Below are 18,184 nucleotides of genomic sequence, written 5' to 3' on the forward strand. Positions count from 1 at the left end.
TCTGTACGCCCCACTTCTTTGGTGCCCTTCCTTCCTTGGGGAAGGCAGGCCCTGGGCTAGTCCTCAGATCTAGCTCATGATAAACTCAGCCCAATTTTGATGTAAAGATTGGCTATGGATTATTTTCATCAACGTGTATGTCCCATCTACTTCTATTTTACGGTACATAGAAACTATCTTATTTAAATATAAGTGCAGCTACTTTCACTTTTATAATGGGTAAGACAACAAGTGACAGGAAATAACAGTATGGATCAAGTCAAGTGGCAGCTGAGATAGTTGAGAATAGGAGAAGAAATCTAAGGGATAAAAGAAACGTAGGGAATGAATGAAGAGAATAAAAGCAAATCATTGGGAAAAAGACAGAAGGTGAGAAACAGGACAGAGTATTGGAAAGGGAAGAAACCAGTCCAGGTCAACTTCTGCAGGAAGGCTGGACCAGGTGAGTATCGAGACAAACTCAGACTGAAGGTATCTTATTTCCAATTTAACAGAGAAACTGAGAGAACCCAGGTTTAGCCTGGACTGAGAACAGAGGCAAGGCTCAACTAGAAAACACTGAATTGAAGGACCTGGACAAACATTTTAAGGCCCGAGGAAAACCTCTTAGTGAGGATTCTCTCAAAGTGGACATAAGCTGGCTCTGTAATTAGACATGCACCGGTAATTTAAAAGTATAGGTAATTTAAAAGTATCGGTAATTTAAAGGTATCAAAAATCCTCCAGCTAGAGCAAGGAAGTCATTTGCATTCTGAGTTGGCTGAGTGAGATGTTGCTAACGAAGAAGGACGGTTAAGAAGAACCAGGGGCAGAATCACCCTCTTAAGGCTGTTTTCTAAATAGGAGGCTGTCTTTGACCCTTTAAGAACCAGCAGCAAAGGTGGAGGGAGAGGCATTCCGTTTGGAATACCTGGAGCACTTCTCCCCGTAGCATCCCTATTGACTTCCTAGAGTACACCAGGCAGTCCCCAAAACGTAGTCTGAAGATCTATCACTCAGCCCAAGTGAATTTAAGAGAATGTGGGAGTTAAGGGAATGATAAACACAAGCGAGAAAACAGAACATACGTGGCCGGGAAAGAACTGGGAGAACAAAAGATTAACTCTAATCCTGTTTTTCACTTTTCAGCTTATCCACATCACTTAGACGTTTAGCATTCAAGCACAATCAAAAGTACTGCAGGAAAGTGCAATTCAAGAGAATCTCAATGATACTTACTTCTTCAGAAAGTCTTGAAAGTCAGCTGGTAAGTCACTAGGGATGGTCACAGGGTACTCTCCGCATTCTTGTCCCTGGCTGAGAGAGAGCAGCAGAAGGCCAAGACGCCAAACATCCCCTTTTTTTCCCGTTTTGTAAGGTAGGGCACTGTCACTAAAACGAACCCGGGTTTGCTCGAACACATCCTCCTTGCAAATGTCTGCTAGGCGCTTAGAGATGCTGTAGTCCGTAATCTTGACAGTGCCCTCCGCGTCCACCAAGACATTCGATGCACTCAGAACCTTGTGCACCACGGAGTTGCTGTGCAAATAATCGAGGCCCGACAAGAGCTGAGCGGTGTACCTGCGAAGCTGATGCACGGGGATGGGGCCTGAGTGGCTCAGGTGTGCAGCGAGGGAGACCCCATTAATGTGCTCCACTAAAATGTCCACCACGATAGAGTCGTCTTGCTCTTTGAGATTCATTGCAAAGTAGCGCACTACATTTGGATGGCTCAGTTTCACCAGTGAGTTGAATTCTGTTTCGGCCCCTTGAATCTGATAAGGAAAAACACCAGTGAGATAATATTGGGTTGATCAGCATTAACTGGTATTTCACCTCAAAAGTGAAGTATTGAATACAAAATATACTTTCAAAGGAAAGAAGGAATATTCCCTGAAATGAAAATTCCCCTAAACCATCTCATGAATCTAGTCGTTCATAAACATGGGAAAAATTTGTTTAATTCTCAACCTCTTTGATCTCACAATCTAGAGTACAAATACTATAAAATTAGTGAAAAGCTTTAAAGGCAGTTTCTTTTGCAGTATGGCCACCAGAAAAAGAAAGAAACATTAATTTTAAAATAACCTTTTCTGACTATAAAGATTCACTGTCAAAATTTTAATAAGTACTAATACAAAAGAAAAATCCCCCACAAATTATCCATATGGTCACCACCCAAAGACAACTGTTATGATTTCATGTATTTACTTCCAGTTTTTCTATCATAGATTCACTCACACTTTAACATAATGCTTTACCTACTGTTTTGTAACTTCTTTATTACGGAACACTGTGATATGCAACATTAAATGTTCTCCTTAAACTCAGGATTATAAATTAACTTTAATGTTCCCCAGTCCCTAAAATTCAGTTAAGAAGCAATATTTCAAATGATTGCAAAAAAAGCACAATTATGACGTCTTATTTATTCTCAGTTGCAGACATGGCTATTAATGCCATAATAAAGGCAGAGAAAGGTTAGGAAAGCAGAAAAGTTTTGACCACGTTGTGAAAGTTCTGAAAGAGGCAGCAAGGGGCTGAGAAAACTGGTGAAGAAGATGCTGGTCCCCCACCTGCCCCTCTGGTTACAGGGCTCTCACGCCCTCCCGGATCATCTTTGAGAGCCCATCAGACGCAGAGCTGTTTTGTTCTGTCATCTCCTAAAGCTTCATTGAGATCAGGCCTTTTGCTTAGTGAGCCATCTTGGATGCCTACCTGCTTTCTGCACTTATCAATCTTCTCTTTTTCTTGACTGGTAAGGAATGGACCCATTTTTTTCTGCCACTGAAGGACCCACTCATACAACAAGACAAAGCTGCCAGTGCTTGTTTCCAAAGCATTGTAAACTAATTTTCCAAGCTGCTCTTCACTGCCTGCACATTAAAAAGAAATACTGTAATTAAATCTCATTGGTACCTTTTTCTGTGGGGGTAAAAAAAGAGGAGATATATATTTGTTTGTTCAACAGTGGGTACCATGTACCACCTACGAAAAATATGACTTCATGTAATACATGTTCTTTTGTGACCAATTTTTAACATTTAACAATATACTTTGAGCCCTAAAATATTACTTTCTATAAAGGGCCAAGAATCAACAATGAGATCTTATATCAGACCAATGTATTCTTCTACTAGCCACTATTCACAATGTTACTTTCATAACCAGTTCACCTCTCATGACTGTGCCTACTGGTGCAATAGTATACTCTCACAGAGCTAAACACCAATTAATGTGATAGACAGAATCTGGGAATAGGGACGCTCCATCAAGATTACTCCATCAAAGTAATTAGTGTGCACAGTAAAAACAGGTTTTAGTAATTTGGGAATTTGAATATATCAATGATTTTCTAAATACAAAATTTGAATATGCTCAGTAAGTACAAACTGGCCAATGGTTTCAGGGGAAGGAACCAGAAATGACGGTCTAAATTGGAAGTTAGAAAGGGAAACACACTTAATGACAGGCATATGGTTTCCACTTGTACCTGGGAGAGCTAAACTTCTGTAATACCAAAAATTTTCCTATAAAAATCTATATATTGATTAAAGATTATAATAGAAAATTACCAAAAAACTGGAAATGGAAAAAATATCACCCACAATATCACCATTTTGTTTTATTTCCCTTCTAGTTCCCCCTCCCTTTTATTTCTAATTTACCAAATCACAGCATATATCACAGGGTTTCTCACCCTTGACACTACCGGCATTTTGGACTGGATAATCCTTGTGGGGGCCGACTTGTGCACTGTAAGATATTTAGCAGCATCCCTAGCCTCTCCCCACTAGATGCCAGTAGCACCCCCTAGGCTTAACCATCAAAAATGGCTCCAGACATCATCAAATGTTCCCTAGGGGACAAAATTGCCCTCATTTCAGAACCACTGCTATACAGTATTCTTTTTCTCTGAGTATATAAGTAATAGTTTTCCATGATGCTACATTGTCTTCATAATGAAAAAACTTTTTTCAAGACACAATGATAATTACCTTTTCCATTTAAAAAAATGAAAAATTACCTATACAGATAAAACAAAGTGTTCTTAGCAAAAATACTTTGGAGAAATGTGGCTAAACTAGCTCACCTAGACTTTTTATCTGCGAAGCAGTTTTTACTTCATAGAAACGCTGACAATTTAAGAAATTTTAATTAAAGTGATCTGTTATAGTCATAATTCCTGACGTCCTTAGCCTAAGAGGAAAAAAACCCTGATGTCTGAAAATCTGTCTACCACAGAAAGCAGCCCATGGAATGTGGGATCCACACAGTACACAATGGAGACACAAGATATTAAATGTTTATGGGATGGAGTGTGCTGTTCTTTACATAAAGCCTAATTTAATTTGAGCTTTATACAGTGCAATGTCTTACAATATTTCTCTCTTCAGTTGGAACTAGGTGGGTTTAATTGCTGGTTGGTTTTTTTGTATCATAATTTTAGTATTGCCATCCTCTTCCTATCTCTTGTGAGTGATGGGGATAATAAAAGGGACAAAAGAGCAGACTGCAAATGAGGTTGTTACCAAAAGAACTCTGACTGATCCTCTATTATGTGCTGTCAATGATCATTTATACAGACAGTCCCTATAGTACTTTGTCCATATCCGTAAGGAGGTTCTCAATTCTCTCTAGTTTTAACAGCTTTAAACTGAAAAATAAATGCTAATTAGTTGGTTTTTCATAAAAGCATTTCATAGAAAATTAGGACATATTTTAAAAACTAGACCTGTTGTGAGAAAACAAAATAAATAATTTACTTAGTGGTTTTATGAAAAATTTTCAGATTGCAAACGTGTCTCCTAATGAGGGTAGTAAGGTGAATCTATCTAAGGAGCACCGAGGAGAACAGGAGGCCGACTTAAGGTAATAAGCAGCTGGATTAATTTGCCCTCCTGATTTCCCCAGATTATTGAAAATAGTGAGTTTTAGGCTGCAAATTCATGAGTCTAAAATGCCTCTGAGTCAAAGACAGTCTCAGGACCAAAGCCAATCGTCTCCACCAAGGTCACGACCCTGCCCGAATGGTTGCTTTGTCGAACAGGGCAGGCCCTGTGCACGTGGAGAATCCTGTACAGTCCAGGCAAGGCTAAGTGTCCAGTTCACAGACTAGCCAGAGGTTTGGTTTCTTCTCCTTCCACCTGCTGCCTGCTCCCTGGCAATTCCCCTGCTTACGTGTACCTCCTTAAAGAGGAAGAAAAAAAGGCACCGAAAGAAAGCAAACTTGCTTTAGATAATTTGGCCGCCTGTTAGCTCTGGTAAGAATATTCACGGGATTGAAAATTAAACTTAATTATCGAATTTAGTATATGTAAGTGATCCCTACACCAGTTAGTGGCTATATCTTTATGGCTGATAGAAGATGAGGTACGTTTAAGGCAAAAGGGGTTAATATTGAAAACTTGATTTTAACATAAACAATTTGAATCCCGAATTGCTGAACCAGCTTCACTCCAAATAGCCATCAGTAGACAAAACTGTTAAATAAGACATATAGAAAATAAAGTGGTTTTCCCAGTCAGGCACAACATGCCAAGCAGGAAAATATTAAGCAGATGGATATCAACTTAAGAAAATGGGACTTGATCATTAAAGATCACAGGCGTTAGAACTCATTTTGTGACATATTTTACCAGTAGTAGATGCACACGATGCAAAATTCTACTGATTCATAATTTTTCAACCATTTTGGTTTCAATAAGTGTAACTAAGTATAATGATGAGAAACTTTAAATTATCTTTCTGCTAACAATATTTCCAAGAGCCTAGGTGTTTATTTCCATCTTACAGAAGGGAAAACCTAACTCACTTCTCGTTCTCATCACTAGGAATGGGAGCTAGAATGACTGACTATTGGCTTTCTACAGTCATGCTCCATACAATGACATTTCAGTCAATGATGGACCGCATGTACAACAGTGGTCTCATAAGATTAGTACTGTATAGCCTAGGTGTGTAGGAGGCTATACAATCTAGGTTTGTGTAAGCACACTCTATGAGGTCCACACAATGACAAATCACCTAACGATGCATTTCTCAGGATGTACGCCTGTCATTAAGTGAAACATGACTGCAGTCTTCTTTGGACTGCACTGGTCTAGATGACACAGCATCTATTCCACCGCATTCTTTCATGTTAACTTTTGTTATTAGAATAATTTAAATGAATTTAGCTAGTTTACTCACCAATACATTTCCCTTTGTGCACCATGAGCTGATCAGGACTACCCATAGAGAAATACAGGATTTCACAGGAGCCAGGAGAATCTTCACTACTACATACAGAATATTGACGTTCTCGCCTTAAAAATAAATTTGGACAGTAATTTTTTTAACTTAAGATTAACACAGGAAATTATTGCCCCTCCATTTTCTCCTGTTTACTAGTCCACTCACAGCGTAACAAGTCTATACTGGGAATTGCGTTGAAGGTGCTAATGGGAAAGTTGTTCAATTCCCACTGAGATCCTCTCCATATGAACTCTACCAACCCCTAACTCTAGATCTGTGCTGTCCAACATGGTAGCCACTACCCACACGTGGCTATCTAAAACCAAAGGTTCAGTTCTTCAACTGCCGTAGCCACATTTAAGTACTCAATAGCCACAGTGCCTAGCGGCTACTATATTGGACAGCACAGACATAGAACATTTTCATCACCATGGAAGGTTCTACAGCAATGATTTTGATCAATCCCACATCTCTTCATTCCCATGTATATGCACATCTGGAGAAAGGGGCAACACATGGGGTTTTGAGCACTACAAATTCCTGCTCTGCAGTTGGGCCCCCAACCATTGAATGCTCATTCATTCTCTCACTTGTCTTCAGTAGATACTCTCTGCCATTGCCCTTCATGACTTTCCCAAACACTCGAAGCCGAATCCCTCCTCCTCTCCTCTTTCCCTACTTTTTTGCTGAATGAGGAACAATAGCTGGCAAGCTAGATTCTAACGCAAAAATAACGAATAAACTGGGGGAGGGGCTTGCAGGGAAGAGGCAAGGGAGAGAGCTCTTAATGGTCAGGATTGGCACTTGTAAGAAATGCTTTGATGCGGCACATGGACAGATCTCCAGAAAGCAGCCCTCTCACTCTAAGCATATCCTGACTTCTACTTTCACTGAGAACATGAGGCAACAAGAAGTGAAGCCCACACTTTCTATTGTTCTACCTATAAAGTTACTTGGTGCCTGTACCATACTTTCTTCTCCCCAGACTCTAAGGAAGGACAGCTACCCTGTCCTCGGTTCCATTCCCTCTAGTCTCCTCCGGGGTCTTGGTCCATCAGTTAGTCCCTCCCTCCCGCATGTTGAATCTGTCCCTCTATATTGGCTCCTCCCCCTCAGCCTATAAACCTCTGCTACTCCACACTCCCCTCCCTCAATCCTGCACCCCCACCTCCTCTTATTCTTTGTTTTCAAACTTTTACATTTGTTGTCTCCACTTCTGCACCTTCTATTTACTCCTCATGCCACTACACTGTCAATAAAACCACCACCTCCCTCCTACAAGCTCTCCATCTGAATTTTCCCCTTGGTTCTTTTATTGCGGGTGGTGCCCCAGTCATCCATTCTGTCTAATTGGTCAAAAACGTGTGAGTCTCCCTGGTCTCCTAGATCTCCTGCATCTAACCGATCCCCAAGTACCCTCCTCTCCTCTCCACGTCTCCTGCCCTATCGAGGTCATCACGAACCTCCTCCTAGACACATGCAATCCTCCATTATGAACTTGTTTCTCCATCTCCAACCCTTCACATCTTCCCCTTCCCTACAAACCCTACACAATGCTGATCAGACCTCTTATGATCTGAGCACCCACATATTCTAAACAGCAGGGAATGACTAATACATTGCAGTTCTGTTTATATTTCTTCCTCTAAAGTTATTTGTGCAACCAGGGGCACGCTGAAATTTAGGCAGAAAAGGACAAAAGCAAAGGTTTAAAATGATATGGTAGACTTATTTTACCTAGAAGCACCTCTCCATCAGCTCCGCCCCCTCCAAAAGATGGTGCTAATAGTCATTTCAGTCTAGGTCCTCTTTATGTTCTTTAGTTTACAGTGTATAAATGCCTGGTTTTAAAGTGTTTTCAAATATTAATCACCCCAACATGACTCTTAAGTACAAACACAATGAGAATGTTAAGGGCCGGCCTGGTGGCACAGCGGTTAAGATTGCGCGTTCCGCTTCTCGGCAGCCCAGGGTTGGCCAGTTCGGATCCTGAGTGCGGACATGGCACCGCTTGGCACACCATGCTGTGGTAGGCATCCCACATATAAAGTAGAGGAAGATGGGCACGGATGTTAGCTCAGGGCCAAGCTTCCTCAGCAAACAAGAGGAGGACTGGCAGTAGTTAGCTCAGGGCTAATCTTCCTCAAAAAAAAAAGGGAATGTTAAGAGTGCTAGTGAGAAGAATAAAAATAATTTTAGGGGCTGGCCCCGTGGCCGAGTGGTTAAGTGTGCATGCTCCGCTACAAAGGCCTAGGGTTTCGCTGGTTCGCATCCTGAGTGTGGACACGGCACCACTTGTCAGGCCCTGCTGAGACGGCGTCCCACATGCCACAGCTAGAAGGACCCACAACTAAAAAAAGTATATAAATATACAACTATGTACTGGGGAGATTTGGGGAGAAAAAGCAGAAAAAAAAAATAAAATCATTTTAGAAGTGAAGGCATCAAGAAAATGACAAATATGTTACATGCTACACAGGATAGATTGTCTGACAGCAGGAATGATTCTGAAGCATAAAAAGTAAATCACAGTGAGTTTGAAGGAAGGAATAAAGAGGCAAAATTCAATGTCATCAGTGTCTCCTGTTTTCACCGAAAGAGTATATATATTGGGTGCTCATACTGTCTACTTCAAACTCAACAAGAATTGGGTTTAGAACAACCTTTTGGAAGCTAATCCATTCATAAATAAAACAGCTTCTGAACTCCAGCAGAAATAGCCAGCCCAATGCAAACAAATGGTATTTAGAAGCAACAACACTGGTTGCATTGTCAGTGATCTGTTCTAGATTATAGAATGTTCATAGGGGCTTGCAATATTAGAAACATCACCCATGTTTTCAGTTTTCCCAAGTAGCTGTGGGAGTACACAAGGATAAAGAGTGTTTTAAACAAAACTGCCAAATAATATTAACTAGGTCTTACAAAGGACAGAGAATTACACAAAATTAAGCTTTAGAAGACTAAATTAGGCATCTAGGACCTTGACGCCTGAAAACAGAAGATGATTTTTTTTAAAAAGCCACATGGCAAGAAGACAGGTGGCAATATCTCAAGGGGGAACTTGAGAATTGGGCTCCCATCCAAACGACTGCTCCACCAAGATGGCCCATGATGCAGACGGCTGGGATCGGACGGAGGGAGGGGCGTCTCACCTGAGGCACAAGGGGGCTGGGACAGTCTCACCTTCCTGCCTAACTCACCAAGATGACACAGAAAAATCTGGCTCTTGATCCCTCAGTTTGAAACTCAGGGCAGCTTTGTGGAAATAAAGTTAACAAGAATTCCTGACGTTGTTTAATTTGAGATGAACCAGTCTATGCATCCATGGAACCAACCAGAGAAACAGCAAACAATGGAGGATCAAAGGTGTGGAGAGCTCCATCAGGGATCTCCCCTCCCCTCCCCACATCCTTTGTACTTTAGTGGCTCCCCAGCTTTCTGGGGAAAGTGGAGGGAATCCCATGTCCCATAGTTATCTCTTCTCTATAAGGATAAACAGCCAGCTATTACCACAGCTGGTTTTAGGACAGGGAAAACAAATCAGGAGATAACCTGATCTTGTTGGATGGTGGAAATAGGTGTAACAGGGAAATCCTAGATTCTGGACTACACTTTAGTAATCTCGAAGAAGGCAAGTCTGAAAATATGAAAATAATTCTCTACCACGAACTATTTTATGGAGATTTTTTTCGCTTCTCCTAAAAAGTTCAAAGTGCCTGTTTACGAGATACAACATCTCTGGGAAGAAGGCAGGGATTGGGGAGGACGATGTCTGCACTTTACAAAACACAACCTAACACTGAATTGCATACTTTAAAATGGTTAATTTCATGTTATTCAAATTTCACCTCAATTAAAAAAAAAAAAGAAGTAAATCCTTCAAGGGGGAAAAAAGACAACTCAAAGGACAGAAAATAAAGTTCTTCAACAAAGGTAAAAACTCACCAGTGAAAAGCTGAGCCAAGAGACCAGGCCCCTGGGCATCAGGCCTTTAAGTTCTTTCTACTAGAACAGTGAGTGATTTTCTTTCCTTCCCTTCTTTTGTTTTAAGCAGTGGTAACCTTTTGGTAAATAAAGCCCTACTGACTTTTTATCTATCCCACAGGAAAAAGAAAAACAGAGCTGCCCTGGGTCAAGAGGCTGCAGACCCTAAAAGTGCCCGAAAGATAGTTTCTCCCTTTCTTTCCTTCCTCCCCCTGCATCAGATGTTTATTGAGCACCTACTAAGTGTCTGCCAGGCACTGTTCCAGGCCCCGAGGAAAACCTAGATGAGGACCTTGCTCTCATGAACTCTAGGCTCTCATGGAAGGAGACACAATAAAAAAGCAAACAAAAGAATAAGATTTTCAGCGAGTGATAAGTGCTATGGAGGAAAATAAAACAGGGAATTGGAGAACAAGTGACTAAGCAGGGAAGTAGGGTAGAGGGTGCTAGGGCAGGCGCCTCTGAGGCCACCTTTGTGGGGAGAATTGACGATAGGAGGAGCTGACAATTCAAAGTGCCAGAGGGAGAGCGTCCCAAGCACAGCGATCAGCAGGAGCCCCAAGGCAGGAAGGAGCTTGGTGCGCTCAAAACACTGAGAGGCTCAAAACACTGAGAGACGAGGTGGCTGCAATGCACTGAGGGTGAGGGAGAGGGGAGAGCGGTATCAAAGGAGATGTGAAAACCACTCCTCTATCCACTCTCACCTTTAGCCAGGAAGAACTTCACACAGCGTGAATCAGATGATATCTTATTCCTGTTTAAAACCCACAAAGGCTTCTCGTTACACTTGAACTTCTGACCTGGCCAACAAAAAGCCTTCTGTGACCTGTTCCTGCCTGCCCTCCTTGAACCACTCTCTTCATGCCCACTAATTCTAGCCACACTGCTCTGCCTGATGAGCAGACAAGCCCGTGCCAGCCTCAGGTCTTCTGCACCAGCTGTTCTTCAGCTGTGTGGCTGGTTTCTTCTCATTGTCCAGACCCTGTATCCCGCCAATTTAACACCACTCTCCTTTAGTCACTCGAGATCCAGTCCTTGTATTTTTTCCTCCAAACACCCAATCTAAAGTAGCCATCCAGTCTTTCTGCAACCCTGCCTATTTTAATTCTCTGCAGAGCACTAATCATTATCTGACATTTTCTGGTTTACTTGTCGACAGTCTCCTCCAACTAGATTATAAGGTCCATGAAACCAGTCCTTCTTGATCTTGTTTATTGAATCCTCAGGACTCAGAACAGTGTCTGGCATTTACGAAGTGCTCATGAAGTATCAGTTGAATGAATGAATGAATGAATGATCATGGGTCTAGATTTTATTATGTTTAGTTATAATCAATTCAAATATTGCCTACTAACAACACTGATGACGAGGTCATCTCTACCAACTCTACTAACTGTATCCACTAACTGAAAGAATAAAATGGAATACTTTGCTTATTTCCTTTGATTTTCCAACCCATAAAGAACAATGAACAGCAAAGAAGAAAAAGAATCAAGCGTACACACTGAGATATTTTGGTATATCAAGGACTTTTTATTTCTTAACCAAAGAAGCACGGAAACTACACTTTAAGAAAGATTCATTCTTTCCTAGTCAGTAGCCAACACAGTGCCAGAGTTCCATGCAAGTGTGCACAACACCTTGACAAACAATAGATGAAAATTATTTCTCTGCATGTTCCTTCTTGGATGCTCATGGAATGCTGTTCTATCCAGATATACAAATGTCACTCTACAAGCACTACACAAAAAGGTGTTCTACCTGTGTCACAGGAAGAGACAATTTCCTGTTCTTTCCTGAATAAACTTGCTATATCTTTGATCCCAAAAGCAAGTCTAATGTTGGACCCACTGTTTCTAGTTAGCCACAAAAATGGAAACGTTTAAACTTAAAAAAAATTGTGTTTTATATACCCAAAAAGACTTATTCACAGCATTGATTTATTTCCACTGTTTCTAACAGAATAGGAATTTGTCAAATATTTCCTGTTGTAATACTCTAACAACTTCAGTATGTTACCTATTGGAAGCCCAGTTGCAAAAATAATCTAAATTGGTGTAAAGAGTTACAATCTTAAAATGGAATTGTTACCAGAAACAGAATTCAAAAAAACATTTCGTTCACCTTAACAGTAGGTGGTTAAACATTAACATCAAAATGATTTCTGAGCTGATTTTTTTAAAAGTAGATAATTAGAGAAAGAACTAAAATGGTTCCTTCTTATAAACAAACTGTAACCGGAAAGTTTATATAAGTCTTTAGTTTGGTACCTAAAATGTTTCTTTTCATAGAAGCAAAGTGTTGGTTTTAAGTGCTGCTTAGATTCTGACAAGAGAAAGGTTAAGCACGCAGTGAAGCCAAGTTATAATACCTACACTACTTAATCATCCACCCACTCATAAATGGATTCGGCACTAAAATTCCTTTCTAGTCTGCAGGGGGTCAGAGCAAATACACAGAGACGTCTCAGTTCTTTAGTGGAAAAGGATGTGGAGCAAGAGGTAGTGTCTTTCATGTGACTGCTGGCGGCAGGGAACAACCCAGAAGCCCATCTGCAATGACCGGGAAGCCCAGTGTCCTCAGAAGCAATAGGGAGGGGAGCCCTGACAGCAAACGGGCTCCCTTTCTCATGCAAAGGATCTTCCACACCTGTGCTCATTTTGGAGCATTCCCCACATCTGTGGTGGGACCCAAGGCGTTAGACACTGAGACACAAGCAGTGTGAAAGTCAACTGGATGGCGATTGAGATGGAAGAAAATTTTCTAAAATCGCTCACCAAATAGTTAGATCATTAAAAGTCATACCAAACTACACTGGAGACAAGATTGTGAAGGACTGTGAAGGAGAGAAAATTGTTATAGGCTGTTATAAAGGAGAATGAGCCACAAAACCGGTTTCATTAAAGATACTTGGAAAGTATTAAAACAAATGAAGATTTTTTTTTCCTGCTTTTTCTCCCCAAATGCCCCCAGTATATAGTTGTATATTTCAGTTGTGCGTCCTTCTAGTTGTGGCACGTGGGACGCTGCCTCAACATGGCCTGATGAGCAGTGCCATGTCCACGCCCAGGATCCGAACCCTCGACCGCTGAAGCGGACCGCGCCAACTTAATCACTTGGCCACGGGGCCGGCCCCAAAGATTTTTATATTGCTACTAATACAATAAGACATACAGACTTTGAAAAAGTTATTAAAACTATTATTTTAAAATTCCATCAAATTTTACTCTAAGTTGTTTTAATCCTGCTTCATCCTTTATCCTTCCAGATCAGAAATCTCAGGGACTTACTTAGACCTTCCAGAGGAGTTGGTCCGATGTTTACCATTTCCTACAAAGTCAGAAGAGCCTCCAAGGAGAACGGCAGCTGTTCTTAGTCTTTCTGGGTCTTTCCTAGGGGTATGATCTTGGTTTGACAAACTAACAATTTCCAAACGTTCCTAGAAAAAACAAAAGTAAAACTGACTTTAGACGTAAGTCATAAATGGAAGACAACCATGGTACCTAATTATAAATTCAGTAGCGAGTACAAATCTTATTTAAGCTGAATGCTTACAAGTGTAATAAAGTTGAACCCAACTTTTAAAAATTTAGTGTACTGGTTGTACTGGTTCAAGAACTGAAGGCCAGGTTACAATTTCAAGAGAATGTGAACTTTATAAATGAAAATGCTAGGATCTTGGAAAATGCGTGAAAAGTTAGGGAGAAGAGCAAGGGGAGATGAACAGAAAGGGGAAGGATTCAAAGCAGAGTGGCTGTCGGGAAGGGAGATCGGATCAGACAGGAGAACTGGTGGAAACAGGAATATCACCTTACATTTGTGTACGGCTCTGTACTCTCACAGAAGGCATACATTTATCTGTGGAATAATTACATGAGACAGAAGAAAAGGCATCGTCAGTCCCATTTTAGGGGATGAGGAAAATGAGGCACAGAGAGTGTCACCTGTCAAGGTCACAGAGCTCGGGAGTAAAAAAGCCGACGCTTTAAGCCAGGTGCTCCTTCTTGTACATCACTGCCTCCTCCCACTACACCTCACAGTTTCCTTTAAGCTAAATGCCGTACTTAGATAAATGAGAATGAGTAAAATTTTCAGTGGACCTCTCCAAATACATAAAACTGGTGCTTTGACTGAGCTAGACTCAGGAAAAATACAGGAAAAAGACTTTATCCTTTTTCACCAATGCCTTTCAAACTTGTTCTGCTGAATCCTTCCTTTCCATCACTGAAAGAAATCTCAGGCAGATCCATATGGTTTCCATTCACTCTTCAGTATGAATGATTAGTTCTATTTTCCAGGTATTAAGAATTCCAGTCTGGGTTAATTATCAAAGCTTCAATCTCTTCTCTCCCTCGACGCGTTTGATAAACTACTCTAGTTACATAAGCCTAAGGTCATCTGCAGATAATATACAACTCTAAATTTTGCTACCTATTTAGGGAATCTACAATAGACAATAAATGATGTTTGGGGGATATCTTTAGTGCTTCACTTTAAGCTTTACTACTGATAGTAACATAGGAGGGGAAAATATCACCAACAGCAATAAAAAGATTTTATGTTTAGCAAAATGTAAACTATTCTAGTACGGCAGAACTGATAGAGTACCTGCTTAGCCATTTCTTTCCTTTTTTTCTCTTCTTTGATCTCTTCTTTCCTTCTCTGAATCTCATGAAGGATTTCACGTTGCTGCAATGAAACATACCACCATCAAATGTCAATCTCTGAAACCCATGCAACATATCAATTCTGAAATCACAAAAAATCCTTTGAATTTCACTAATTCAAGCCCTCCTTTCCTAAGAGACCCGAGTTTATAGAACATTAGTACAAATTGGAGTTACATCAGTTTTATCAGAGTTCTTATGCAATAGGCATTCCCATTTAAATAGGTCTCAAGACTGTGGGGAGTGGCATTTACTCCCCACTCTTCATGTTTCCATGCGGAGGGACTTTCACTACGGCAACACCACTGGCCTCACTTCTTCCCACACTTGACTTTGCCCCTCCTCTTTGATATCTGCCTGTCTGCAGAATCACGCGCTGGTGCCTGCCTCTGCCACTGGCTGCAGGGCCGACTCAGTGGAGGTGGGCTGAGCTGTCAGTGCCTGGACCTGGGGGGGCAATGGCACAGGCACCACACCCAAACGCCATGGACCTTCATGTACATTTTCCCAACAGCTTTCTCAGTATTAAAAATGGCATTCTGATCTCTATCCATTTGACTCATGCATCTTTGCTCAAATGGTTCTGAATTTAGGTAAGAAAATAGTGTTTTTATGAGTCCCCTAGAATACCAGGTTGTAAATATCAAAACTAATAAGAGACTCATCAAAAACTATAACAGCAATAGCACAGAATGTAAAAACATACCCAAAGCTTATAGGTAGTTACAGCAGTACACCAAAATAAGATTGCTAAGTATCTTTATTTTCTAATAAAAATGTGCCTTCCTAAAAATCGTTAACAGTTAAGAAACTTCCAAACTCTATTAAATAGGAGATAAGCAACAACAAAATGAATGGGACCCACAAAGAGAGAGTGTTAACATACAGGATGAACAAAATAAAGCAGAAAAAAAAAAAATGAACCTGGAGCAAGAACCTAAGAAAAGCAGGAAAAACAAAACCCTAGAAGTAACTGTAAGAAATAGCAACATCTAAAGGAAGAAAACTAGAAAGCTCACCAAAAGATAAAAATAAACAGAGAAATATTCCTGGATAGGAAGTCTGAATATTGCCAAGACGTCAATTCTTCCTAAAGGAATAGATAAGTTTAGTGCAATTTTACTCAAAATCCCAGGGTGTTTTTTTTTTTTTATTTTGAGAAAGCAATCCTACAGTTCATCTGTAAGAGTAAATGAGTGAGAATGGCTAAGAAAAAAAAAGAATACTGGAAGATGAAGAGACAAGGGGCTTGAATTTTCAGATATTAAAACATTTATCAAGATACAACAATTCAAAGAGTATGGCATAGACCCAAGAAAAAATAGACGAATTGAGCGAGATAGGTCATTCACAAATAGAACTTAGTACATATTAGCTAAAATACACTTTAAAGGAAGTATTACAAATCACTTAAGAAAGAATGATTATTTAATAAACGTGTTAGGAAAATGGGAAAAAAAAATAAATTTAGACTCTCATTTCTACAACCCAGACCAAAGTAAGTTCTAGATAAGTTGACTAAAAGACTAAAGAGGAAACAAAAACTAGCTTAAAAATCAAGAAGGAGATTTTGACACGTACATTATCTTTGATTAAACGATTCAAAAATAACACAGGAGTATACATCCTCACGCAAATAAAGAAAAAATACAAACGCTTAGTGAACCCAAAGAGTTCAGTCTCTGACTTCTGCTGTCACTGGGGCACGAGATGCTTGTCCCACAGAGGGAAGAAAGAAAGAGCCTCTAAAACTCAGCCAAAGTCCTGCACAGCTTTACAAGCGCAGAAAGACCACAAGAAGCTTGGCTAAGCTGCCTTCTTTTTTCTTTTCTTTTAGTTAAAGACCTGGACTAAAGGTTCTAGGGGCAGCACCAATGTTTGTGGGGAGGGAACCACTCACAGAATTTCTCAGTTACTCTTAGGGCATCCTTGCACGTGAATCCATAGTTCTTGAATCAAATACTGAGCAAAACTTCAAAACAGCTAACTGTGTAGGCAGAGACAGAGTAAAAACCTATACAAGCTCAGAGTCCTCCGGGCTGGTGCCCCGGAGTGACAAGAGTCTTACCTCCTGCTCCTTTTTCCTCTCGGCCTCTATCAGCCTCCGCTGCTCCTCCTGAGCCTGCCTTGCCAGCATTTCTTCATGAAAAGACTTGGGAGGGGGCTTGTTATGCTCGCTGAGGAATGACTGCACGTGGTAAGCCAACTCAAATATCATCACCTAAATGCATAGATGAAAATCAACCACAAACGGTCAAATAATGGGAAGACAGGGCCAAAAGGAAAGACATACATGCAGGCAATCAGAGACCCACTCATAGCAGTGATATTCATCTTCACACGACACATTCTGAATTAGGTATATGATGCAATCACGGCAGGAAAAAGCTTTTACAGGAATGATCCCATTGTGTTGCCATCGAGACAAATCACCATCCAGATAAATAAAAAGCTTCACTTTCCTTTTGTAGTCCTATTCAATTTATTGGCATTTTTTTATACAATAAATCCAATAAAAGGTTTTTCTGTGCAAATAAATCTGATAAACTATATACGACTGCATAAAAGTGAAAACCACTTTCCCAACTAGAAAACCTGCCTAAATAATGACAGTTGAGCAGAGGGTAATCATTGCTAACACGAGAGCTTTCATCTGCCCCCACAGCATCCTGAGAACATTGTATCGGGGTACGGAGGCAACTATTTAAAGGCCTCTATATGCCCCTGCTAGCAATGGCCCAGCAGGACGCTGATCAACACTCAGCATTTCATTTCCACTGAGGGAAGCATTCACACATTGTACCCGAAGGAAAAATGCCCCCCTCAGACATTCTTGATGTGAACACAGGAAGCCACTTTTCTCTACCCTAAGTCATAAATCATACCCAGGTTGGTAAACCAATAGAACAAGGGTTTCTGGGACCCGACATTGACTGACTATCCCAACCTGAAAGAGGTCAAGAGTGCCACGCTCCTTCTGCAGAGGACTACCACTCTCAAGTTTCTTGTTTCTCAATTAGAGTGAAGCAGCTTAAACATTCTTATTTCTAAGGGGACTTACCAGGGTGGCAAACAGTAACAGAAGTCATCGTACACAAGAAGATAAAGTTAGTTCACTTGGTGTTCACTTTTCTCTCGAGCAGTAAACGAAAGGAACCACAGCTACCGTAAGGGGAGGGTAAGATATTTTTATTACGCCAGAGCTGTGGCATTCACTGGATATACTTCGATTCACAGTCGAGAAACACTCATCTGGAGTCTAAGAGGCAAGTTCTTCTAAGAAACGCTCTTATAAGGAAAGCTGGGAAAAGTAG

General features: G+C 40.7%; 1 protein-coding gene across 7 annotated transcripts in view; it reads right to left on the bottom strand.

The window, feature by feature from the left end:
* EIF2AK4 (eukaryotic translation initiation factor 2 alpha kinase 4) overlaps positions 1-18,184 on the bottom strand; it is a 96,527-nt gene that overhangs the window by 55,591 nt on the left and 22,752 nt on the right. For all 7 annotated transcript variants that reach the window (XR_011529668.1, XR_011529667.1, XM_070584259.1 and 4 more), the window contains 6 exons: positions 16,939-17,091; positions 14,812-14,892; positions 13,494-13,642; positions 6,172-6,287; positions 2,698-2,855; positions 1,219-1,754 (listed from right to left, as the gene is read on the bottom strand). Coding sequence is in view for 5 of the 7 variants with exons in the window: in XM_070584259.1 (XP_070440360.1) it covers positions 1,219-1,754; positions 2,698-2,855; positions 6,172-6,287; positions 13,494-13,642; positions 14,812-14,892; positions 16,939-17,091 (1,193 nt within the window). In the remaining 2 variants the exon portion in view is untranslated. The remainder of the gene's footprint in view (positions 1-1,218; positions 1,755-2,697; positions 2,856-6,171; positions 6,288-13,493; positions 13,643-14,811; positions 14,893-16,938; positions 17,092-18,184) is intronic.

Source organism: Equus przewalskii, chromosome 1 (assembly GCF_037783145.1).
Source record: "Equus przewalskii isolate Varuska chromosome 1, EquPr2, whole genome shotgun sequence".
Lineage (NCBI taxonomy): Eukaryota > Metazoa > Chordata > Mammalia > Perissodactyla > Equidae > Equus > Equus przewalskii.